We start from the raw sequence: 24,712 nt of genomic DNA on the forward strand, positions 1-24,712 counted from the left end.
GTTGCGGATTCTGCCCTCCTAGCAACCTTTTGATCGACACAATCCGACACGGGGTTATGTGACGACCACGGTAGACATACACAAGACTAGGAAGAGATATCATTAAGCAGGATGAGCATTGAAATGGAACAAGCAGCAAATTCTGTATTGCAAGCGACCGGCGACGACGCTTCTCTGGACGAACTGAGCGACGTCGAGGTCGACGGAGATGGCTCAAGTTCTTTGAGCGAAATTGAAGATAAGGATGCCGAAGGAGAAGAGGAAGGAGAGGTGTCGGATGCCCTCAGCGATGTTTCAAACGAGGACAACGATAGTGAAGCAGAAACAGAGCGCCTAGATCCATCTCCGAACAAATTTCGTCCACATCAGGACGTCGTCCTGAGCTCGCAGAACAATCAAGTTTACGAACGCAGTCCAAGCAAGCTCAATAAGCAGATCACTGCTGAGGAACCAGAGGAGGAGGAAGAGGAGGACGAGGAGGAAGAAGAAGAGCTATTGTCTGACGACGACATTTCTGTCAACGAGTCTCCCGAGTCACCAAGAAGCCCCGCCCTAGATGAGCCCGAACTTGAGCCCCCAACTGCTGCTATGTCTCTGCAAGACTCATCGGGAGAAGGGAAGAAGACATTGTCAACTATGGATCCAGACACAAAGAAGCGCAAGCGCTCGATCATGGGCGGGGGCGTGTTCGATGATGACTTGGATGAGCCTCTGCGCAAGCGCACTGGTTCTGTCCTTACACCAGGGGATGATTATGCTGTCGAGGACGAGATAAATCACGAAGAAGAAGTAGACAATTCGAATCCCATCAGCGGGGACGTCTCCGGAGACGAGGCAGAGCCGGCGCAAGAAGAAGATGTGGGCGAGGACAATGAGGATCATGTCGCAGATGAAGGAACAGTCCCCGAAGTACCTGACTCATTAGTCTCACCGAAGAAAAGGGGACGTAAGAAGAAGAAGGAGACAGAAAATGGGGTGGACAATCACGACGATCCAGAGACGGGAGCTGAGGGCGACGCGGTCTTGAATGGCAATCTCGAGGTTAGGAATGGCGATGAAGACCATGCAGACAATGAGGGAGACGACGAGGCTGAAGCCGCATTGAAGAACGAAGAAGAGCGTGAGTCGAAAACAAGCAGTCCGGTCGATACTGGGACACTAACGCGGACTTCAGTCGAGAGGAAGAGAATAGCTTTGGACCAATTGACATCAATAGAACGGCAGTTTGCAACTTTCAGGGACAGGTTTGTACAAAGAAGTGATGTCACGACCCTAGCTAATAAATTCATAGACTCTATGACGAGCGCCTCGAGCAATTGAATCGCGAAGAGGCGATGCTTCGACAAGACAAACCTACCCACCCCGAATACCTCGCTATGATGGAGTGTATCGATGCTCGACGGGATGCTAGATTTCGAGTGGCAGACAATCTGAGGGATCTTGAGATGGAAAGCCTTCGGATTACTGCTGTAGCCAAGAGAAGTCAGATTCTCACACAATACCAGCAAGACGTTCGTCAGATTCGGGAAAAGAAGCTAGAACAATTAGGCCAACAATGGTATGAGATACAGCATGATAGGAGAAGCTACGCAGGCAGTGTGCCGGATTATGCTCTTAAATTCCCTACTGTAAGGCCGCAACAGATCATGAACCAGGTGGCATATAGCAACGAAGTTTCAATTCTTTCCGGGGTCGCGAAGTATGTTGGCTTTCCAGCAGCTCCAAATATGGCTGCTGCCACGTCCGCGGAACTCGAAGAAGACTTGGAGAAGATGGGTGTAAGTACTGAATGTCGAGCAATATTCGAGCCAGTCATGCTGATTGGATATTAGCGAGTAAAGCATACCCAGGTTCCACCTCCTGGCTTACCTTTGCAGGAATTGGCTGCATTACGCACCGTTGGCTCAACATCCCGTTTTAAGCCTGCTGAAGAACAATTCATTGAGCAGACGCCATGGGCAAATCCACAACATCCTTCACATGCCCACCTACTCCAACGACAGACTTCTGCACAACAACCCCCCCGAACCACCAGTCCGTTCTCTCAAGTGCAAGTCCAGCCCCGGCGACATTCTCACCAGCAAGGATCTGGAGGCCCTATTTCTGGCACCTTCACAACTACTTCACATCATACTTCAAATGGAGTGTCCATGTCTGGAGGAAGGATATCACCGCATAATCCCTTCGCCAATTCAAGCCATTCTCATACCATAGCCCCATCGCCTCTTGGTAGCCGCCAGACATCTCTATCTCCCCAACAGAATCGTCTACTATCAGCAGTACCGGATCCGCAACACACTTTACCACCACCACAAGATATTCCCAAGAGTAATGGAGCTCATCAATCACCTCCAATTACTCATGCGGAAGGACCTCGTGACTTCTCTCATGAAGTTAGACGAGACATGGCAGAAGCCAGGCGAGAAGCAGCTTCAATGATGAGTCGATTCTGACTCGGTTTATATGATCATGACGGCGAACATATGGTGGAGGCGTTTTGATCCTGGTGTTTAGCATGGATGGAGTATTTACGGAGGACTTCACGTCTTGTATAGACACATGCTTTACGATTCTTCTTCAGCGCAGAGTTTATCCTAGTCTCTGTACTTATATTGTAGAGCTAATCTGCGACGATACCTCAATGATCACATCGCTTTGTCCATGCCCAAACGCCTTCTATGCTCGTACGATGTGTCTGGTGTGGCGATTTGCCTTAATACTTTTCTTGTACAGATGATTTCACAACTTAATCCCTTAAACCCAGCCATTTATCTCTTTCACTTCGCAACTGAAGCCATTGTACTTGCTCCGGCCTGTGGTGCTTGTGCGGGTGCGTCTGGGACCTTGACGTCTTCGAATTCGTCTTGCGAAACGGCTTTGATTGTCCACGAATCTACCCATCTACCATCAGATATAGGTTCAAACAGCTGTGACATTCACCTACAAACTCCCATACAAAATGCGAATAATCCCAGACCAGTCAATGAGTTTCTAATCAGGTATGGCCTTCGAGCGCGGATCAAGGCGGCAGATTGTTTGTAGTGCTTGTCGTAATACGAGGATCGTGGAAGTCTAGAGATAGCATATTAGAATCTTCATACGGGTTTCCAGTAATTATAAATGACAACTCACACTGCCATCTTGGTTGTGTTTGCTTGTATGGTGAATTGATCCCATTGATACAGAAAATCGTATCATGGACGACAGAAGCCGAAAGTAGTTTAGCGGCTTTCCGGCCGCATGCAGTACCAGAAGCTTGCATCGTAGCTTCGATCGTCACCAAGGCGCGTCTCGTCTTCGACAGTAACGCTTTCCTAGATTCTTCATCAACTCCGAATTTCTTGTACGCCTTCACGCCCAGGATGAAGAGCGACTTTCGAGGTCAAATTTCTCCGAATCTGCGACAAAGATAAATAATCCTGTTTTTCTGCGCATGCAGCGACAGCAACTTCTCGTAGAGCTCCGTGAAAGCGAACAGCATGGCTACCCCCACACTTTCCGTCGAACAACAAATAAAGCAGCTCGATGAGGCACGAAAGCTCGTATTGAGTGATGCTACTTACTATGAACGAATCATACAAGGCATCCTACCTATTGCTGCTCCTGGTGCCAGGGTAGAGTTGCGACGATGGGTTGCCGATTTTTTGGCAGAGACGTTCGCAAGTCCCTGGGTACCGGCGCATGAGAAAGAGAAGATGAGCTTGATAGTATTGGATACTTTGAAGTCTATGATTGAGAATCCACAAGAGGATGCTGCGGTCGTGAAGAGTGTCGTACAAACAGCTGCGAGTTTATACCCTGTTGTGGTGAGAAGGATGTAGGTTTGTCCAAACCCCTTCGCAGATCCGTGCAAGCCCTTGAATACGTTATTGCCCTCCTTCATGGGTTCCGAGTTTGAGCATAGCGGGTTACGAGTGGTTTGACGGCCCAATGTATTAGAATAGTCTAACATATTTCCGTGTACAGCATCAACGAACCAAATGACAGCCAGACATGGAGTAAGATGCTTGCTATCAAGTTGAGAATTCTACGGATATGGGACACTGCTACTACAGGTGTACGGATATGCTGCATCAAGTTTGCTCAGCGTGTCGTCCTAGTACAAACAAATGGCCCAGCTGTTGATCCTAGGGTATGGAATACTGTATTGTTCTCCCCTCCTCGATACTGACTTTAAGCTACAGAATGGCAATCCTCTCGAAGTGTCCCTTTCCATGGTTCCCCCGAATCATCCCCTCATGCCTCCTATGAACCTGGAAGCCGAAGCATCTGGACTGTTAGACCGAATGTTATCAGTCTTCCAAGAGAATATCAGGTGAGTAATTTATCTATTTTCCCATACGTTTCCCACTGACAGAAACAGCGATGCCGTTCTCGTTGATGCTACTCTAAACTCCCTTTCTATTCTGATCAGAGCCCGTCCCCATATTGCCAATAGAATCTTGAACGTCATCTTAAACTTCAACCCCCTTAAACAAGCCAATTCGCCCATGACCCCCAAGCTCCGCGTTATGGTGAAGTCTATGGAAAAGACCACTAGATCATTGCTTGTACACATCTTGAAACGGTATGCCCGCAAATCTCACATCAAGGCCAACGGAGTGCTGACGAAAATAGGGACAACCAACATCCATTGGCAGGTAAGATCCAGCAATATGTGGAGAGGATGATGAGATCGAAGTCGGATATTTTCGATGAAGTTAGTCGTAAACGAGGTCCACCTGAGCCTACAGATGGTTTAGACGCTGCAAAGCGACAAAAACTTGCTGCTCAAGTGACAAGTGCTCCGCCAAAATTCCATGTTCCTCCCCTAGACCCTGGCCCTCACTCGGTCGCTGAGCTTTTCACTGTCACAACCGACGATGCCTTAAAAGCGTTCGATGTTGCACAACTCTCAGAAGACATGGTCGTCAAAATTGGCATTACGATTCTGCAACGCATTGACGTCGATATGTTGAACCAAGCAGTTGAAGTGAGTTACTTTCCGAGGATCTCTCTTGGTAGCTTCCTCAGAGTTATCTCTAAAGATCTATCTAAAGCATGAACTAACCATAAACCAGGGCGTTCGGAAAAGATTAAAAATCATGTCTGAGATTGAACGTCTAGTGGTTACTTCATCAACAATACCCTTGGATGTAGAAGATGACGATGATGACTACGAACCCGCGGAAGATACAGAGCAAATACTAAATAAGCTCGACGCCGCACCTCCAGCTGAACTGGTAAAACTTCTGCCACCAGCACCAGAAGTAGCCCTCGGAAAGTTCAAGTTACCCGACCCACTTCCCATGTCACCAGAGGAAGTCGCCCTAGCCGGACGAGGTGTGGTCGATAGACTCTTCGGTCTGATGACAAGCTTGGATGAAAGAGACAAGAAATCAAAATCTGCTGGTTTCAACAGATTGGCAGCAAGTACAAATGATCGAGATTCATGGGTCACAATCATCACTCGAATTGCAACACGTGCCAGCGCTGGTTTAGAGGAAGCCGACGGTGTGAAGGTTGAGGCCAATCGCCCAACACCATTCTCTATGAGCAATACGATCCGCGAAGAAATGTACAACTACGTTTTTATGGACTTCCGCAAGCGTATTGATACTGCTGTTCAATGGCTTTGCGAGGAGTGGTATAATGACAGAATGCAGATGAAGCGAGGAGTAGACGCCATCTTGCATTACGAGAAATGGGTTCTTAGGATTTTGGATGGCATCTTACCATACTTGGATTCACAAGATCGTACATTGCTCATCAAGTTCCTAGGAGACATTCCAGGACTGAGTGCGGAAGTTCTCGGTAGGGTCACAGGCTTGTGTGTCAACCCAAGCACCGTAAACATGGCTTTGCAAAGTCTGCTCTATCTGCTTGTATACCGTCCACCTGCGAAAGAACTTGTACTTGCCGCCGTCGAAGACGTTTGGAATACTTGTAGGTTTCTTTCGTGAATCTCAAAGAGAACGTGCTAATATGCTGTAGACGAGGACGCTAGACCTGTTGTGGTCAAACTGTTCGTCAAGTATCGACCTGATTACGGCGAGCGATTCAAGGCTGCAGAGGGAGCAGAGAGGGCGAACGGTGTACCGGAAGTCAAGGAGGTCGCGGCCACTTGAGGAAGCTTTTCCTATCTCACAAATCATGGCGGTGTATTCTAGTCTCAGGGCATGTCATCTTCAGCATCATTGGGTGGCGTAATGGACTCATTTGATGGGTTTCGACGAATACACAAAAGTCGATCTGGTCTAGCAACGACCCTTGTATTCATGGAAGCGAAATGATGGAGCGTTATGATATTGAGCTGTCGATTTGGTGGAAATACCCACTACCGAATGAAATTTGACTAGAGAAGCAAGAAATGAATGCTCAACCAAGTCTCCTATCACAATTTTACTGCCCATTTCAATGCAGCACTTTTAGAGCTTGACAGTAGATTCGTGACTTTGAAACCATCGTTGCAGCACCAAAAGGATATTAGTGGCTGAGCAAGACGCCTCAACTGAGGCTGTTGGATTCTACATCGAATATCCTTCTTCTCCATATTCGCTAAAGTCGTGACGACTCATTTCACGCCTATCGCAATTTCCAGAATCATAATGCATACAAATATATCAACGGCGACATATAGACTATTATGGTTCATCTGTTATCTCAAGCTTGTCGTCTCAACTTCTTCCAAGCCATGGACCCCTGAATTTAGGCTAGATATCTGGCTTCTGTGGTACCCGTGCGGGAGTTCGAATATGACGGGACTGCTATTATTAAGCATTTCATTTGAACAGAAGCACTTCCAGAATGAAAAGCAAATTTTATCGAATGTGACTTGATTCGATGTGATGTTGGGCTGGTCAGGTCGTCTTCAAGGTCTTTGCCTGCAAGCGTCATTGGATATATGAAATGCTATTGGAAACAAAAGTGTTTCATGGTGATCTGATGGCGCGCATCGGTAGGAACCCGCGGCCCCCTGCATTGAAAGGAGACGGGGACGGAGACTTTCCATCAATGCAGGGGCTAACTGAATCTCTTGTAGTGCCAACCAGGGGTCCTTGGTTGCCTCATCGACCACTCACAACCGTCAGCAGCCTTCCGTAACGCTGGTGATCCGAATGAATATGTCAGTGCGAGGAACTCTTCTTGCTTCTTCTCCAGATCTACAACATTCTCCTATCAAATTATCTCTGATCCGGAGAAACAACATCACATATTGCTCCAAAAGGTTATCTCGAACGCCAGCACTTGCTTGCGACTTGTTAGAGTTCATCGACCGCGAGGCTCGAGGTATTGCATAATAAAGAGGCTCGCGTAGTATCTTTGTCATATAAAACGGCATTTGATTACTCGACGAGACGGCTAATCTACACATGCTGGATTTCTAGAAGATATGAGAGATGAACCAGTCGGCCTTAGAGAATCCCCGCAAAGAGTTATAGACGATATCCAATCGAAAGAGGTCGAGAGGACCCGCATAGCGTCTGCAGGTCCGAATTATTCTGGTAGGTCGCATATCCTCATTCACAGTTCCACAAAGCATCACACAGGTCTACCTTTGACAGATCGTTGTTCGTGGCAGTCTTGCTCTTTTGCTTCCAAGCGTGCTGCTATTGTCAAGATGTTTACTTTCACGTCTAACCAGACAATAGGCATTGGCTATCGCAAGACTACGAAATCCAACAAGACCAATGTGGCAGACCGAAGCCTCTCCCCAGTCTCCTCGAACGCGATGAACGCGCTGAACGGCCTTACCATACCCTCCGCAGAGCCCACAAAGAAATCTAAATCGACGAGCACTATAAGATCGGTACCCTCAGATCAAGGCTCACTCCTTTCCACCTCCCAAGACGATCCCTCTCGACGAGCCCAAGGTCGAAGCGATCCTACGGCGATGCCACATTACACCGGCGAGCACATTCCAGCTATACCCGTATCGTCATCACTGAATAACCTCACTCGTCAACATTCAAACTCAACCGGGCTCTCCGTAGCGAGTAGCGTTGTGCGCAGAATATCCTCCGAATTTGGCCCAACACGTTCACTGGCCAGCACAAACGGTCTACACATCCCCGAGGACTCCGCCAGCACGAGCGAGACGCACGACACGAACGACTCGAACAGTGCGAGCAGCGCGAACGGGGTCAACGGCAGCAGTCTTGTAACGTCACCTTTAAACCCCAACACCACCCAGCAATGGAGCACTGCGGTCGGACGATCCACCCTTGGAAAGTCTGGCCGGGTGATTGAGAAATTGCAAAACCAGCTCGATACCATGCGCAGGGAACTAACGTCGGAGAAGGCCAACACGGTCGAGTACAGAAATGCGGTGGCGTTGGCGGAGACGAAGATGGGTCAGATGAGGGAGGAATACGATATCGCGTTGCATGATGCGGCGATTGCGAAGACGTCGTTGAAGAGGAGGGAGCGTCAGGTCGCGGAGATGAAGGCCCAGATTGAGTCGGAGAAGCAGAGGGCGGATAAGGCGGTCGAGAGGGAGAAGGGGTGGAGGGAACAGATGGAGAAGGTGGAGGAGGAGAGCAAGAGGAAAGTTGAGGAGGCTCAAATGCACGCGGCGCTGATGGACGGACGGGTGAAGGCTATGTCGAGTCACTGGAAAGACCAGGGGGCGGAAGTCAACCGGACGGTCGTCAAGCTACGGACGGAGATTGGCAAGATCGTCGAGGCGAGGAGGGCGGATGATAACAGGATGAATATGCTTCAAGGACTATGCGATCAGCAGGCCGAACAGCTCACTTCCCTCCAAGCCGAGAAGGAGGCCATTGAGCGGAAGTTCGAAGAGTACAAGCGAGAGCAGGAACAGGCGTTACAGGACATCAAAACCAAAGCGATATCCCAAGAGCAACAGAACGAGTCGAAGTTACAGGAGACTCAAGAGGTACTCGGGCAACTGAAATGGGCTCTCAATCTACAGAAGAACACCAGAAGTCCTCGTTGAATTACATGGAAGGGAGGAAGGCTGCACATATGTGTATAATGGACAACGAGGGAGGGCACTTATGATGATACTTATGACCTGATGAGCAAAGCAAGCAAGCAAGTAACTACATACATTTCATGGCGCGGGGGTTTGTTTGTTTGTCTGTCTGTTGGTTGACCGGTTGGTTGGATAGACTTGGCGCGGTCAGTCGGTCTGTTCTTCGCTCGCATTTGCATGGGGTTCACTGGAGTTTTTACTTACCTACCTTCTGTTTGTATGGGTGAGGAAGTTCGTGCCAAGAGGATTGAAGAGTGTATGTAGAGATGATAGAGAGAGGAAGGTTGATCTCAATGAATTTGAGGTTGCGATGTGTGTTTTTTTTACGTGCGTGTGTGCGTTTGGTGAATTGATTTCCTCTCTTCCGTAAGATATGTTGGAGAGCGTGAATGTGTGAGATACTTTGCTGTACTGCCACTGTTATAGTTTCTTCTAGTGAAGCTCAAGATTTGCTTTACTTTTGCTACGGTCCTGCTTTAAATTGTGTAGTTTGAGGGACGTATTTTTGCTTTTTATTTGAATATCTTGAGTGGAGAACCTACTTTTGTAATGCGGGTTTGATACCTGTTGCTTCTAGGTTGTCCTTGATCGAGAGGAGACTTTTATGGTGCTTAAATTGCCATTTTAAGAATCGGCTTTTGAACGTTCACTTCTAGGTATTTGATTTTGGTATCAATTCAAATTTGAGACTTTTTGACCTGCAATAATCTTGGCAAAACTTCACTGCCCGACAGTTAGATACAGAGTCGGCGGCTTGGGAGGAGTTTTCTCCACTCTCACTGCTATCAAGAACGTTGCACTTTGACAATCTCGAGATAATCCGCTTTATCGTTGTCAAGAGCGATACTGTTGTCAAGAAATGCCACGTTATCGAGCTCGAGTATATCCACACCGGGCAGCCTACTATTTGTTTAGAAAAGCCCCTTGCCCAAAGCTGAGCCCTAAGGACGTACCAAATTGGCCGGCTCCTAGAAGAATCTCGTTCAATGATGCAACGCTTTTCAGTGGTATTTTTAAGTTTCGAGTGCTGATTGCTCATGGTATATATAGACGCTGAGAAGGTTGGAAGGACAAGAGCCAAGAGAATCCGACCACGTGACTTTTCCCACACAGCTGGAATTTCGCAATTCACTGTATTTCATTCAATTTCGAACGTACTTAGGTAGGTATTCCCCTTTCGAATTCAACCTGATTCACCCCGTGACTCGTGAAATTCACCTTTGGTGCAAGGCTGCGAGGCCGCAATTTTTCCCACATAGGAAAGCGCGCTTCCCCCGCAACTTCCTTCAATACCACAACATATTCACACTCCTCAAATTCTTTCACCCTCTTCCTGTACCATCAACACCGAATCACACATCCTTCAATTGCATTGTATCATACACCGCAAGTCTTTTGCGCTTTATTTCCTAGAGTCATCCGCTTAGGTGAATAGCTCCTAGTAAACAAAGCGCGTTCGCCCGACTTGCATCGACCTCGAGCCAGGGGTTCCCTCCTCGGCTCTTCCATCTACTATAAAGTCTCGCTGGAGGTCTCTTCGATTCCTTCATCGCACTTTAGAGGTAGAAAACCACATCTCACGGTTTGTGGCTTCCTGGTTCTCCGGCAAGTCTCCCTCCCCGAGGCGTTCGAGTTCGTCAAGCTCGGCTTCCACCTTCAATGCTGATCTGAATCCTACGGAGCCCGTGACTACCTATTCCTGACCGACCGTTCTTTGAATTGTCGTTGCGAACACTTTAACGGGTGTCAACTTCGTTGTTTATCCGTCTGACTTCGACAAACGGACGACATATTGATACAAAGGTATGACACTACAATCATTGACAGAGCTTACCTACCCGACGAAAGTCATACTTATCTGACGGAAGTCGTACTGCTCCCCAACGAAAGTCACGCTTACCCGACGAAAGTCATACTGATTGATGATACAGGACCGCACCTTGTACCAGCAGCCTACATTCCATCTCCATCCCCTTGGCTATTGCTTGCCCCAATATGTCAGCTTACTACTATGAGCGGAAGGACTATGCGCCTAAGTCCAATCTAGCATCCAGTGTCATCTCTAAGTCCACTGCACCACCTAGGGAGAGAAGAATCACGTTTGCGACAGAATGGTTCTGGTATCCTGAAGGGGTCAAGACTGTGCGGGACAGATTCAACGCGATCATGGCTGCCAAGGAGATTGTGAGTACATACTATATTGCTTCTGTCAGTCAGTGTGGTTGCTTTTCGCCGACGAAGTTGGCTGTTGCGACAAACTTCTTCATCCGAGCTGCATGCTAATGCGCCATATCTCCCTTCTCTTCTGCCTCTTTCTTTGAAGATGCCTGTTTGATCATCCCAGCCTATTGTACACAAGAATAAAGAACATGTACTAACAGTCTTCTTTTAGAATGTTTCCCATGAATGGGATGAACCAACGAGATCATTCCGCCTACGCTGTCGCGCTCAGGATACAACAGAAGTGTCAAAATCATTCTATGGTGTCCTCTCTGCTATTATCAAGGAAGAGTTGAAGAAGGGCTACAATGGACATAGACCATCGACTTATCTGCCTGGAGATGATGAAGACATTGCTGCAGCAGTACTTGAAGCTCTACAAGACACCGAAGATGAAATTCCTGAAGATGAGAGGGAGGAGTTGAGGTTGGATATCACAGAATCAGTAAGATACACATTGGATTTCTTCGAGATGATATTAATGATTTGCAGCTGAATAGCCGATTGATTCGACGTCTGGCATTATACCAAAAGGACCTGCGCGAGAACGCCAACCAGAGCGCCGAAGCCATTGCCTCACGACCTTCACCTGTCCCGGAACCAGAATATCCTGCCTTGATCGATCCATACAGCTTTCGCTTTAAGTGGTCAGAGTACGAGGGGAAGCCGTTGAAGCTTGAAAAGGTTTTCTCAGACGACACTCTTCAAGAACTCAAGAAGCTCACACGATGTGACTTCCACAAAGGCATCAAGACTGGCATCCTTTACATTGGTGGCAAGACAGAACGGGATCTAGAACTTGCGAAGCTCAAGCTTGATAATCTGAGAAAGATTTATGTAAGCAAAGGTTCGTTCCTCGGTGTGAACAGCCCTAACATTTCTACAGAAATCGAGACGACCTTATGCTGGCCATGTCTTCTACGCCGAAAGCCATGATAGTACTAGGTTCTTCCTCTGGCCTTTCGTTAAGGTGAAGAAGTTCTATTTCGAGACAACCTTACTCGACAATCTTCATCTGATGATGAACGGTGGATATGCCAGACAGCCTACCGAGCTTCCACCAGATTGGCAGAAGCTTCCTGATGCCATCACGATCCGCTGCGCCCTCTGGGATCAGAGCAATCATACTTTCGAACCAATGAAGAAGGTGGACATATCAACGGTTTCTGTTGCTGGTACAAGCACGCCACTCACTACTTGGGGTTTTCTTTGGGTCTATTCCCCAACAGGCAATGTCAATCCTCAACTGCGCTATGCAAATTTAACAACCAGCGAGGTTCCGACTCGCCCTTCAAGAGCCGCTGGGGCACCTTCCGGACCGCCAATTGCCAATGGAATCACAAAGTCGACGTCTTCGAATGCAATTGAACGAGCACAGATTGGAGATCGTATGAAGTCAACAGTTAGCCCAGGTCCAGATCGACGTGTAGTAAGCAGCAATGAGACGACCCTCCGGATCGAGAAATGGCAAGATGATGTCGTAGGCAATAGTGTCAGACCCATTGTTGCAGGTGGTAATGGAGAGTGGACTCTGCAAGATATCCTTCAAGCTGGAAAGAGAGGTAAGTTGATTACCAATGCAACTTACGGATACGTGAGAACATAGCTGACCAATTTTAGCTGAACTCGATGCAAAGCCTGAGTGGGATGATTATAAACAGATCGATGTTGATCGGGTTCTACTCAACCGGAAGGAACTTCCCACTCAAGCCTCTTCCGCCCTGAAGCTCGGCGTTGCAACTATGAAGATGAAGCGCTCAACAACTGTTACATCTGAATCCACCTCAGCTGGGACCGGAAGCCGTCCACCAGCTAGCCAACAAGCTACTCCAGCTGTGCAAATGCCGCGGTCTGTCTCGCAGCCGTTACCAATTCAGCCTCAATCTGCACGCGGACCTGAAGTAGTACAATCTCCGCAGTCGGCATTATCGGATATCACAAACAATCTTTTGCTTGATATGACAATTCCATCTAGCGAGAGCGGAAGCTTGACTAATTCTGAAGCTACCCTACCAGCACGCTCGCAACCACATCCCATTCTAGATGATGATGTGTCGATGGTTGCTTACTCGATCCTACAGCCAGCAAGACCTGGAGAGGTTTGGAATGGTCCAATCAACTCGATGTCAATGTCAATGCAGCCAATGGAACCAAGTGAACCAGAGCCCCATGTTGAGGAAGAACTTATTTGCTTGACACCACCAGAATCAGAAGCCTTTATGGAATTCTCGCCAGGTCCTTCGCCCGCTGTCTCGCCGAACCGGGGAGTTGTGACAGGTGAAGTGCCCGTCATTGACAAGATACAAGAAGAAGATGAAGTTGCCACAAGAACTTTCCACAAGACTATGAACCAGAAGGCCGGCAGAGGAGGTCGACAAAAGCAGGCCACACCCTTGAAGAAGCGTGCCGCAAGATTGCCTCTTCCCAGCCCTCCTCGACCCAAGGCTAAAGCTCCCATCGATCTGGAGGATCCCGTACCTCAATTTGTGTACGATATCACAAAGAGTTTCTCCGAGCTTGTGGACGCCGTTCGGTTGTTCCGAGGACGTCTCGTACTTCAAGTCGAGTTTGGTCGCATTTTGTTGAGAAACATGGGTTCTATGGTTACAAAGATGCCTGGAGAAAAGCTATACAGGGCTCAGACCTTGCACAATCATTTCCAAACCTCGGAAGTCGGCAAGGTATTGTTCACGAACGTTCTCTCGATGCTCCCTCGGGATATGCAATATCTTGTAGAGATCAAAGACAAGAAGGGAAAGTGCCTATGGAAGCCAAATCCAATCAACTGGGGTGTTCTATACGAATTTCACTATCGAGATATGAAGGCTCTCGACTCTCCCTTCTTTCGCGTTGAGATTAATGGTGAAACCTTCAAGAGTCAACTTCTCGTCAAACACGATCTTGGTCATACTTACGTACACGGTACCCTTCGCCACTGGGACTGCCGTATTGCTGCTCTCGGTTTCGCAACTCCTCCAGCTCCCAATCAGAAGCATCAAGATGTTCATACGGCTATCAAAAAGTCTCTCTACATTCCGTAAGTAATCACTACTGCCCTTAACATATTTCAAACTAACTTTTCAAAGTGGCCAGTCAAAGACGCCTCAACTCATGTGGGAGATGGATAGTTCCCTGATTGAGCAATTTCAACTAGTTGAAGTCATCGTCAAGCGAGTAACGAAGTATGGTAGTGAGGATGGCAAATCGGTCTTGAATGTCATTGAAGTGCAATCACTGGATGTTCAGTGTCACGAAGTTCCCGCCAAATCGTCTCTCCTTTTCGATGCCGCACCTGGACCTGAAAACGAGCCACCCGTCAAGCGATTGCGTTATTGGTGGGAGGCCAGCATATCATCGCCTAGAGGAGACAAGATTCTTGAGGAAAATCAGAGCTTAGAGTTAGGAGACGAACCTTCGTGGTCGGCAAAAGACATGGAAGAGTCAGATGTTGCATCATCCTTATATGCTCCAGCTTGCGAGATGCTTAGGCAGATGGATGGAGTGGGATTTGAGAACCGCAATGGCATGCCGCCTCGATCCGTCATGGAGCAGAGCAAATTTGTCCCGAAAGGGGGCCCACAAGATGAGATCGGTTTCTGGTAAACATCACCTTGTGGCCACCTCTGGGAACATGTCTGGGAACTGCGATGTGCAACAAAAACTCATGAGATCTTCTTCCTGGTCGAAGTCTTGTTTTATTACGATGGCCCACCCAGGGAGAGACAGCTGTTGCTCTTGCAGCTAGGTGTCTCCACGAAGCATTCCGGAAGGAACAGTTATAGCGATATTGGCCGAATGATGGAGCGATGGCGTTTCTTTTCTTTTTTGGGGGGATTCTGTACGATTACGATGGGCGACCGAAGGCGAGTGATCTTTTCCTGCTTGCAAAAGTGTTCTTGTCTTGTAAGAATTAAGGTCGGTGCGGATAGGATCTCGATGAGAACGATTCCCTTCCTACGGAAAGTGGAAGCGTTCTCCGGGATCTTTTCCTTGCCGAGAAAGATGTTGTAGGAATATGGGGGCCGCTCGAGGAGGAGGAGGAGGAGGAAGAGGAGGAGGGATCTGCTCTCTTGTATATTATTGTACATTAGATTTTCTTTCTTTTTTCCTTTTCCTTTCGAGGAAGTCGGAGAATTGCTCTTCCTTTCTGGACCGTGGAAACTTGTAACATATTTTCTTTAGCTTTTTCTTGCTGATTGCTGGGATGGAGGAGATGCATATCGAAAAGATTAACTAGCTAGATCAGTGCTACGGATGAGTGCGTTGCTGAGAGGAGGAGTATATGTAGAGTAGATTATTAGAAAACTGGTGGCGAAAATAAGAAAAAAGGGGTAAAATCTTTTGGGGTCTCGTTGTGATTCGATTTGATCTATGTGGCCCGTGGTGCGTGCGACTTTAATCCGGATGATATTCCGTAATAAAGCACGGCGAGCCTATTGCCAAATCAAAAAAGCGGAAGAATCATCATATCACCACCACTATCCAAAAACAGGAGTCCAACATCTCTTAGCTAGATATTAAGTACAAACGTCGAAGTCTCAAACTAATGAACGCCAGCCACTTTTTTTTTCTTCTTAGTTCTGACTTTCTTCGAGTAAGTAAGTAAATAAGTAAATAAGTAAATATTCTTAATCTTAATCCCCCCCGCTTGCTACTCGAATTCCAGACCCCCTTTTTCCATTTGCTGACTTTCATCGAGTAAATAAGTAAATAAGTAAATATCTTGCGAGTCCTGGGTCAAGGCTTAGGGCTTGGTGGATGGGTTGTGTTGGATTGTGTTGAAGTGTTGTTTTAGGTAGGGGATGGTTTGTAGGGAAGATATGTACTATATAACTGCTAGGAGTAGTAACGAGGAGCAAAGCTAACTCGTTTGAGCAGTAAAAGTAAAAGTAAAAGTTGAGGTCAAGGTGATGGTTAGTCAGTGAGAGAAAAGGGGTCGTACGGGGGGGGACGACTTGGTGGAAGATGAAGAATGTGGAATATGCAATCATATGGAAGGAAATAAGTGGGAAAGTAGTTGGTATCGACATTATCTATTCGTCTGTTCAATCTATACAAGATCCCACCCGACTGTACATGGTAGACCTGGGTATCTATCTGTTACCCACCACCCGTTTTCTTTCCAACCAAATGTACAACCCACTCGCTCATTCGCTCCAACAACAGCAAAACCCTATATCCAAAACCCCCAAAAAAAAGCGAAAGTCTAAACAACCGGCGAAATCTTCTCATTCTGCGCACTCCCCTCATCCGACGAACTACTCGCCAACTTGCCCTCGCGACCGGTACTCGTCCCCTTGAAATAAGAATGAATCTCATCGCTAAACTCATCGTCGAAAATCTGGTCTTCGGGATTCTGAAGCTTGGCAGCTTCCTTCTCTTCCCACTCGCCGCGGAGCTCCGCCATCTTTTGCTCGCGGTCGAGTTCTGGGTTGTAGTGTTTTCCTACGCCGCGGAAACGCTCCCAGAGGGATAGATGCTGCGGGTGGATGGCGATGCCGTGGTACTCGTCTTCGCGGCCTTGGCGGAGGTAGGCCCAGCGGCGCTCTTGCTCTTTGAGGTCGAGACCTGTGGTGTCTGGGAGGAAGAGGAAGGTTACGAGCATGCCGGCGAGACCGAACCAGGGGACGAAGTAGAATTTTTGTTGCGTGGTGATGTAGTTGTAGACGACGGCTGCGAGGAGAGCGCCAGCTTTACCACAGGCGGCGGAGATGCCGTGGGCGGTGGCTCGGATGGAGGTTGGGTAGACTTCGGCGGCGACGAGGAAGGTGACGCTGTTGGGGCCGAATTGGTTGAAGAAGCCGGAGAGGAAGTACATGGCTTGGAAGGCCTTGATGCCATGGATGCCGGAGTAGTACTTGTAGTGGAAGGCGGGGACGACGAAAAGGATGAAGTCCATGAGGAAACCGATCTGTTGCATCCATTTGCGGCCGTAGAATTTGTGGTCGATGAGGAAGGATGCGAGGTAGTAACCGCAGAGTTGAACACCGACGTTGACCAAGTTCCATAGCCAGCCGGTCATGACGTTTCCAGATGCGGCGGACTCGGGAGAGAGAACCTTGATGAATTGAGATTGGAAGAGCTTGTTGCCGTAAAAGAAAACATCGTTGGCGAACCAGCCACCAGTAGTAGCGATGAGACGAGGACCGAAGTATTTGAAGGTCATCTTGAGTGATTGAACGTCATAACCAGTAACCTTAGACTTCTTCTTCATGGCGTTCAAAGCCTTGGATGCAAGGGGCATCTTGTAGGTACGGTAGTAGACGAGCCAGAGAGTTCCAACGGCTGGGAGAGCGAACGAGACACGGTAGGTCCATTGTGCCGCAACCTTGGAATATGGTGGGTTTCCACTGTGGTGGAAGATGAGGAGGAGAACGATCAAGATGACTTGGTTGAAGAATTGACCCCAACCTTGCATCAAGAAAGCCATGGTAACCTTGCGACCACGGTGGAGACGATCCTCCTTGGTCGAGACACGGCCTGAACCAGTGGCGTTCTCCATGGCTGCAGTAGCCGTCATGGGGTACTCACCACCCACACCGATGGAGTAGAAAAAGAGAGACCATGCGTAGCAGATAACCCAGCCGTTGAGGTTGTCACCCCATGAAGCAGTCAACATGATGAGACCGACAAACATGATGATGGCATCTTGAATGAGACCCCAGCGACGTCCGATGCTGGAGATTATTAGCTGGTGCTCGATTTCCAAACCAATGTAAAACTTACGAGTCACCGATGATACCAACCATGATTTGACCGACAATTATACCAAGAACTTCGAGATAGGTGACCGAGTTGATCCACTGCTCATCACAGACTTTGTACGATTTCCAGCATGTTGGCCAAACAGCTTGGAACAAAGGCGTCAGGTTACCAATAGAGAAAAGGACATAACTTTTGAAATATAAGTTTTGGATTTCCGAGTCAATTGATCAAACATACCCTTCGAGACCAAGACCCGCACCAGGGAGAACAGCATTTCTAAAATACCAGCCAACTGGGCTCAATGGATCTCTCTTCATCATGGCTCCAATCTGGCCCAGTTCCTTCTTGGCTTCGGCATTGTTCACACTATTGACAAACTTCATTCGTTGGCCGAGGGGCAGATCAGCCCAGTAGACGCCTTCCGGAGTGTAAAGATCGTCTGGGTGCAGGATGTGGTTGAAGATTTGGGCCTCTCGTTGAGGATCGTGTGTATAACGCATTCTGGCACCCTCATCGCCCGTCTCGGGGCCGTGAGGGGCACTCACCATGCCGTAGTTGGTGGGGTCATGGTGGGGGTCGTGAACGAGACCGTCGTCGTAGGCGGCCATCTTGTCTTTGGAAGCTCGCACGAGTATCGTGAGCTAGACCAGGCAATTGAGATTTTGAGGCTCGAGATGGATGGTCGAGATTGATCTGCGAGGACAAGACGAGCGAGGTTGAGTGGGAGGGATCAAAATATATAGTACGTATGGATGTATGGTGTGGTGCGGGAGACTAAGGCAAGGTGGAGCTAGGAGGGGGCCGTCTGCATTGGGCTACCAAGGACTTTCGCTCGCTGCCCCACGCATGGCCGGGATGGGAAGTTATGAATAATACTGTACCAATTGTGATGAGGCCACGCGAGAGACAAAAGCACATGTATCGAGGATCCAACCTGATGGGTCGACGGCGGGATGGAGACGGGGGCTTCCGTTTGTGAAGGAGGGATCAGGAATGGCTCGAGGAGGCGAAGGAAGACTTCGAGAAGGGAGAGAAAGGCCAGGGGGGCGGATGTGATTTGCAGAGAGAAGAGTGAAGGGTGGATCCGAGGGGCAGAACAAGCGACGAGAACAGAATTTGATTGGAGTATGGTGGTACTTAGATGGATGTAAAGATCCATATCCATTTCCATATCCATGAAGATAACCGCGTCGAGCGCATTACGAACATTTCCAAAGAGGGGGCGGATGTCTGGTCCAGCTTGTCTATTCTCTCTCGGGCTGTAGTTTTCCCCACTAAGTGGAGAACGCCTCGTCGATGCGCCTATGACAGAAGCCAAGTCTCACAAAGACTCGACATGCTATCCTTGCAAGGTACCCACTTGGCTTGCAGACCCCTGGGTCGGCTGGAAAAAAGGTGCAGCGTCCTTACCCAAAGAGGAGATCGGACACATGCGCTACTGGAATTTTTCGTCCCTCCTTCCTCCTGCCGTCTTTTGTCGGTTGATGCTCGCAACCAGAATTCTCGACCATGATATCAAGCAATGATGAATATTAGAATTGCTAATATACAACTCGTCATTTGTGTTTGAAAAACCCTAGATACAGATACTTTTCCTTCACACCTTCGTTTCATCTGCAACTGTAAGCGTAAAGTAAGTAAGCCTTCCGCAGGCTCTTCCCCGGCGACGTGCAGAGTTTGGTGATAATGAGGCGCATCTCTTCCGCGCTGTCTCTGCCTTCCCGCACGTCTCCCGTGTGATACATCAGCAGAGCATTTCCAACGTCGAATCCTTTCCAGGCATTCGAGTCTGCTTCACGAGCTGACTGTTGCTGGTTACGGTACTGATACCTGTAGCACGTCGCTTTTCCAACAGAAATCCACCTCGACCTAGCAAACGGAGTGTTTCCACTCCTCGGCCTTGCTCGGAGGGGTCCAGTCCAGTGCTGTCCGAAATATTAGTACAGTAGAAATATTAGTTCTGTGAGACGCAACACACACTAGACGTTGGAGAATATTGGATATCAAATTATCGATTCCACTTCGACATCTCAACCACGCACGTTGTGAGCTCTGCCTTTTTCGTTGGAGTTGCACTTGCACGACGTCACCATACCCGTCCAAAGATTTCAGCGATAAGATTATCCATCTCTGACGATTTATCCAGATCGATGCATCCAGCGCCTCTCCCGCAGCCCATGATCGTGCGGCACCACCGAGAGAGTGAAGCTTTTCCAAGACGCGCCATCCCATCGGAAATATTCATCATCAAGCTCTTTGCCTGGATGGCCTCACTCTTGGCGGACCCTCTTTCCGCTCAGCGAAATCCAAGCACGCCGACCAGTCTTTTTTCCTTTTCGCACCGGGCGCCGAAGAGGAAGTTTTGAAGACGTTGAAGACAACCAATCAGATTGTTTTATCTGAGCACGTTCTCACATCTTTGGTGTTGGACCCCAGATTGCTTAGCGAGGACCCTCGGGCGCTATGCGGCAGTTGCATTGGGGCCGACGAGGGCTTTTCACACCCCGGTCTACGGTGGGGACCCCTGACAAGCAATTCGAGGCGTGAAGAGGGATGGATCATGGTCTGTTTTCGACCTTCTTCAAAATTGCTTCCAGAACACGAAATAAATGCTTCCACCACCAATCACCACATTTACGTAACAAGACGACCTCAAGTCTCGAGAGCTGAGGCTCTCACCATTTGCGAGGCGTTCAAGGCTTTTTGATCCGAAATTTTCTTCACGTTTGCTAATGCTTATGTCGCCTTTCAAGCCTGGTTTTCTTTCCGGCTGTCTTGGTCTGTCAATCCGAAAGCTTGACCCAATCCAAGACTTCTTGACACCCTCAAGCAATTCCAGCCACGTGGTTACAGAGTGGATACCGTCATCAATGTGCAGTCTGCGGTGTCGATTTCTTGTACCTCTACCGTACTCGATCTTTTCTCAGCCTGAGGCCAGTCTCCTCGCCCACGTGCGACGTTCTCGTCCCTCATACGCCGGCGGAGACATCACGGCTTTACTAACCACCAATTTCACCACTGTGTTTCCAAATCCAGCTCTTACGTTGGCCTGTTGCATATCCATATCCAATAAGATGAACCCAACTTCTATATCGAGCAGAAACATACTCGGAAGGAACGGCTCATCCTGCGATTCGGTGCTCCCGAGTTACGCACCCCAGATCAAAAGGAATCCCAAAGAGCCCGACACCTGCATCCACCCCAAGCAAGCCACCATACTGTGATCGCCGCTGCATGGCGTCTGTCAACCGCTGGTTGCACGCCGGCCATCCGTGCCAGGGGGTCGAATGCGCCACTTTCTGCGCCGCTGATGGGGGGACTTTAAAAGCACGTTGGCAGCATCGTGGCGCTGAATGGCTAAAGAGACGTCCTGCCTTGTGGGATTTTGGGCATGTGGGTGAGGCGAGTCTTCTCTGCCTTGTGGGAGCTGACGACATGATACGTATTAAGATGTGAACGATCTGGAATCTTTCGAGATAAGGGGACGGGCGATGGAGAGATCTTCTTGGGACGGATCTGGAATTTTGATGGTCCAGACGATCTTGAGAGCTCGATGATGCGGTGAAGTCGTCAGCGACTGTACTTCGGGAAGCATCAAGATGATTGTTTCTTGATCTGATTAGACAGGTAAAGGCTGAAGAGTCGGTCGCAGAGTACTATCCCTTTTGCGTGTTTTCCTGTTATTCTCACAGCGAGTGACAGATCTTCTCGCTGGTACACCATCAATACCATCTTGACAACGAAAAGGATGGCGATCTCACATCCATCACCTCTGCATTTCTTTCCCGCTCCTCTCGAGTTCTCCATATGAAATCTAGACTCCTAGTTCACTTTTTAGCAGCCAGCGTTCATCCCATCACATGCCCTCGCAAGCGCGAGAGAGAATTCTCTGCCCAATCTCGTGGCTAGGCTATAGTATATCACAGGGTGGATGTCCTTGCAAAGTGAAAAGAAAAGCAATTCTGGGCTCTGCAGGTACCAGATTTGGATGTCTGGCTTGTGTCAGCCACGATCTGTGCTGTGGTGGTGGCGCTGTCTCATTCATTGCTTTATGCATGGAGCCTGAACTGGGGGAAGATATATGGATCAGGGAATTGCTTGCGAGTATTTCGATAAGTCGGAATGCTGAGGATGTTTTGGATTCGATAGTTGCTTTATTGATTATATGGGCCGATTTGTTTCCTAAGCAGATTTTACTGTTTCGTGGTTCGAATTTCATATGCCAATTATGTTTTTGTGATCTTTAGATTCGAGATCAAACTTCTATTGAGTATTTCTTTCATGGGGTCATTGCACAGTTCTTTCTCTCTGCCCATGTTTCTGTCTCTATCTTCCTTCTATGAATCGTCTACCCTTCCCTTTACTTTTCTTTGTGAGCACGGAAAATGATTTTCGTCTCTTGCGAAGGTTTGATAAGATTGCTCAATTTCTATACCAAGTAACCTTCCAAAGTTTTAGTAATATTTCTCAATTCATTTCTCAATTCATTTCTCAATTCATTCCTCAATTCATTCCTCAGTTCATTCCTCAATTTCTGCACCAAGTCATCCTAAGCTAATCATCCAATATGACCATCACATAAACCACACCCCTTTCTCTCACTCGCCAACAACCACCGTCCTCACATCCCCCCTCTCCTCCCCCTCAAAATCAGTACTACAAATAACCCCCTCCCACTCCTCACAAACCTCCAAATGCCTCTGATACCTCTCCCTAATCTTCCCCAACACATCCCTCCCCAGCGGCAACCGATCCGGCATCTCCTTCCCCTCGGTCACGCCCTCGCCTTTCACCACATCGATCATCATGTTAACAGCTTTCTGCGGATCGCCGGGTTGATTGCCGTTCATCTTGCTCCACAAACCCGCTCACAACACTACTAAGCTCAGCGTACGCGGGTAGGGCGGACGATGCGGGAGTGGTGATGAGGTGGCGAGGGGGAGAAGATTGAGGTGCGGAAGAAGCCGAGTTGGAAGAGGATGGAGCGGATGGAGAAGGGGGTGGTTTCTTGGCGGAAACAGTCGAATAGGCCTGCTTGATCAGAGATGAGTAACCGTGTTGGCTGGGATATCGGGGGAGATGTTTGAAAGGTTTGAAAGGGCATTTGGATCAGAGTAAGTAAGGAAATAAGGAAACTTACCTTCCAAAGCAAATTTACTCGCACAATAAGCCCCCGCCCCAGGCTCCCCCGCTATCCCGCCCGAAGACCCGATAAACACCACCACACCGGCCTTCCGCGCCCGAAAATGCGGCATGAGGGCGCGTGTCACGTTGATTACGCCCAAGAGGTTCGTGTTGAGTTGTTTGATGTATCTTTCTGCACTAATTGCCACACCCATTAGCCCTCTCCCTTACCCTACCCCCTCCACCCACACAGCTCCAAAGAACCAAACCAAAAGAACAGAAGAAAGAAGAAGAAGAAGAAAGAAAGAGCCGCAAACCTAATCTCCTCAACCATCCCCGCCTCAATATACCCCGCGTTATTAACCAGCACATCAACGCCCCCGTACATAGTAGCCCGCCTCTTTAACCTTTATATCAATATCAACCCTGCGGTGTGCCATGACGTCGAGATCTAGGATTGTCGGCTCCGGCCGGCTGTTTTCAAGGATGCTGGGCGGGGCGGGTGCGTTCCGTTGCGGGCTGTTGGCGATGACATGGTCTCCGCGAGAGAGGAGGGGTGCAGGCGAGGACCGGAGGTGCCCGAGGCCGGAGGGTACAGCCTGTTAGGAGCCAGGTTTGGGGATGGGGAGGCATTGTGGATTGGGTTTGGGGTCGTGGGCGTGGAGGAGTGATGTTAAGGGGGAGTTTTTTTTTTTCTTTTTCTTCTTTTTTCTTTCTTTCCTTTTGAGAGGGGGTGGGGGGAAGGGACTTTGTCGAGTGAGTGATTGGGGATGAGAAGAGGAGTGTGTTTGAATTTTAAAGTAAGGTGTTTGAATGGATGATGTGGAATGCGTGTGTTGGTGAGGAAGATGTTGGTATCCAACAAGGAGGTAGGGAAGGGTTGTTGACCAACATTCCCTTGTATGGAGATATGATATAAACTAACATTTGAGGAGTGCCGAGCAAGAAGATTGTAACAAAAAGGATACTTGGCTTCTAAGAATACAACGATAGAGAACAAAGCCATTAAAGCGAGGAGAGGGACGAAAGGAAAGAGTTTTTTTCATGTGAGTTTCTTATATTAAAGAGAAAGATAAAGATATCCTGATATTGGGATACTGAGTATATCTACCTAGCTAGCGAAGGAGTAGCTAGTCTTGGGACTCTACGAGTATGCTGAGACGTTTGATTGACAAGAATTATTAGCAAAGATATAGTGTAATCCATCAATGAACTATTTTGGGATCCGCTGCCGTTGAGCGTGTATCCAAGCAGGAGAAGACCGCTGTGAGAACTGCTTCTTATATGAAAGTTACAAACGAGTAACGAGGCAGTGAAACAGTGGGGTAGGACTGAAGGGGGAAATTACGAGTCAATGTGCATTATGAGGAAGAGTCTCTGAATCCTAGTCATCAAAACAACTTTACTAGCTAGCAGCCCCAGATACACAAATCGCTTGGAGTGGAAAGCGGTTCATTATATAATAACATAAAAGGTAAAAGGTTAGGCAACAAGAGGATAAAGCCAAAAACCTTTTAGGAGGAGATATTCGTCAAAGGACCTTAGTTTTGGAAGTTGTGGCACGGAATTGATGGTAGGGAATGGGATTTTAGCTCTTGTTCTGGGTCTAGTTTTCGCTGGACTGATGGGAGTTCACTTGAAATGTACTCTAACGAACATGGGGACAAAAGTCCGTGCGTTCAGGCT

At 48.3% G+C, this 24,712-nt stretch overlaps 8 protein-coding genes across 8 annotated transcripts; 4 read left to right on the forward strand and 4 right to left on the reverse strand.

The window, feature by feature from the left end:
- Positions 1-111: 111 nt before the first annotated feature.
- Positions 112-2,453, forward strand: LY89DRAFT_674466 (uncharacterized protein; the record flags this gene model as incomplete). The annotated part of the gene is made up of 3 exons (XM_018213445.1): positions 112-1,244; positions 1,292-1,778; positions 1,833-2,453. The coding sequence occupies 3 exons, from the start codon at positions 112-114 to the stop codon at positions 2,451-2,453; spliced, it is 2,241 nt and encodes a 746-aa protein (XP_018065473.1).
- A 77-nt stretch (positions 2,454-2,530) lies between these two features.
- On the reverse strand, positions 2,531-3,140 carry LY89DRAFT_786767 (uncharacterized protein; the record flags this gene model as incomplete). Its single annotated transcript, XM_018223019.1, has 3 exons — positions 2,531-2,893; positions 2,945-3,072; positions 3,133-3,140. 3 exons carry the CDS (start codon positions 3,138-3,140, stop codon positions 2,778-2,780), a joined length of 252 nt encoding a protein of 83 aa, XP_018065474.1. The 3' UTR covers positions 2,531-2,777.
- A 150-nt stretch (positions 3,141-3,290) lies between these two features.
- LY89DRAFT_654818 (uncharacterized protein) lies at positions 3,291-6,385 on the forward strand. The gene is made up of 7 exons (XM_018212315.1): positions 3,291-3,817; positions 3,967-4,132; positions 4,185-4,315; positions 4,364-4,567; positions 4,618-4,972; positions 5,061-5,925; positions 5,974-6,385. The coding sequence occupies exons 1-7, from the start codon at positions 3,480-3,482 to the stop codon at positions 6,105-6,107; spliced, it is 2,193 nt and encodes a 730-aa protein (XP_018065475.1). The 5' UTR covers positions 3,291-3,479; the 3' UTR covers positions 6,108-6,385.
- A 675-nt stretch (positions 6,386-7,060) lies between these two features.
- Positions 7,061-9,289, forward strand: LY89DRAFT_722978 (uncharacterized protein). The gene is made up of 2 exons (XM_018218776.1): positions 7,061-7,484; positions 7,632-9,289. Exons 1-2 carry the CDS (start codon positions 7,373-7,375, stop codon positions 8,936-8,938), a joined length of 1,419 nt encoding a protein of 472 aa, XP_018065476.1. The 5' UTR covers positions 7,061-7,372; the 3' UTR covers positions 8,939-9,289.
- A 1,328-nt stretch (positions 9,290-10,617) lies between these two features.
- Positions 10,618-14,887, forward strand: LY89DRAFT_237325 (uncharacterized protein). Its single transcript, XM_018206072.1, has 7 exons — positions 10,618-10,780; positions 10,909-11,161; positions 11,370-11,642; positions 11,690-12,034; positions 12,084-12,759; positions 12,818-14,234; positions 14,284-14,887. Exons 2-7 carry the CDS (start codon positions 10,973-10,975, stop codon positions 14,798-14,800), a joined length of 3,417 nt encoding a protein of 1,138 aa, XP_018065477.1. The 5' UTR covers positions 10,618-10,780; positions 10,909-10,972; the 3' UTR covers positions 14,801-14,887.
- On the reverse strand, positions 14,888-15,365 carry LY89DRAFT_237321 (uncharacterized protein). Its single transcript, XM_018206071.1, has one exon. It carries the CDS (start codon positions 15,283-15,285, stop codon positions 14,974-14,976), a length of 312 nt encoding a protein of 103 aa, XP_018065478.1. The 5' UTR covers positions 15,286-15,365; the 3' UTR covers positions 14,888-14,973.
- A 950-nt stretch (positions 15,366-16,315) lies between these two features.
- Positions 16,316-18,601, reverse strand: LY89DRAFT_237335 (putative inorganic phosphate transporter C8E4.01c). The gene is made up of 3 exons (XM_018206073.1): positions 18,140-18,601; positions 17,924-18,091; positions 16,316-17,874 (listed from the first exon to the last, which is right to left on the reverse strand). The coding sequence occupies exons 1-3, from the start codon at positions 18,508-18,510 to the stop codon at positions 16,404-16,406; spliced, it is 2,010 nt and encodes a 669-aa protein (XP_018065479.1). The 5' UTR covers positions 18,511-18,601; the 3' UTR covers positions 16,316-16,403.
- A 3,899-nt stretch (positions 18,602-22,500) lies between these two features.
- On the reverse strand, positions 22,501-23,407 carry LY89DRAFT_722981 (uncharacterized protein; the record flags this gene model as incomplete). Its single annotated transcript, XM_018218777.1, has 3 exons — positions 23,344-23,407; positions 23,043-23,224; positions 22,501-22,769 (listed from the first exon to the last, which is right to left on the reverse strand). The coding sequence occupies exons 1-3, from the start codon at positions 23,358-23,360 to the stop codon at positions 22,501-22,503; spliced, it is 468 nt and encodes a 155-aa protein (XP_018065480.1). The 5' UTR covers positions 23,361-23,407.
- Between the last annotated feature and the right edge of the window lie 1,305 nt (positions 23,408-24,712).

This window comes from Mollisia scopiformis (genome assembly GCF_001500285.1).
Source record: "Mollisia scopiformis unplaced genomic scaffold LY89scaffold_24, whole genome shotgun sequence".
Classification (NCBI taxonomy): Eukaryota; Fungi; Ascomycota; class Leotiomycetes; order Helotiales; family Mollisiaceae; genus Mollisia; species Mollisia scopiformis.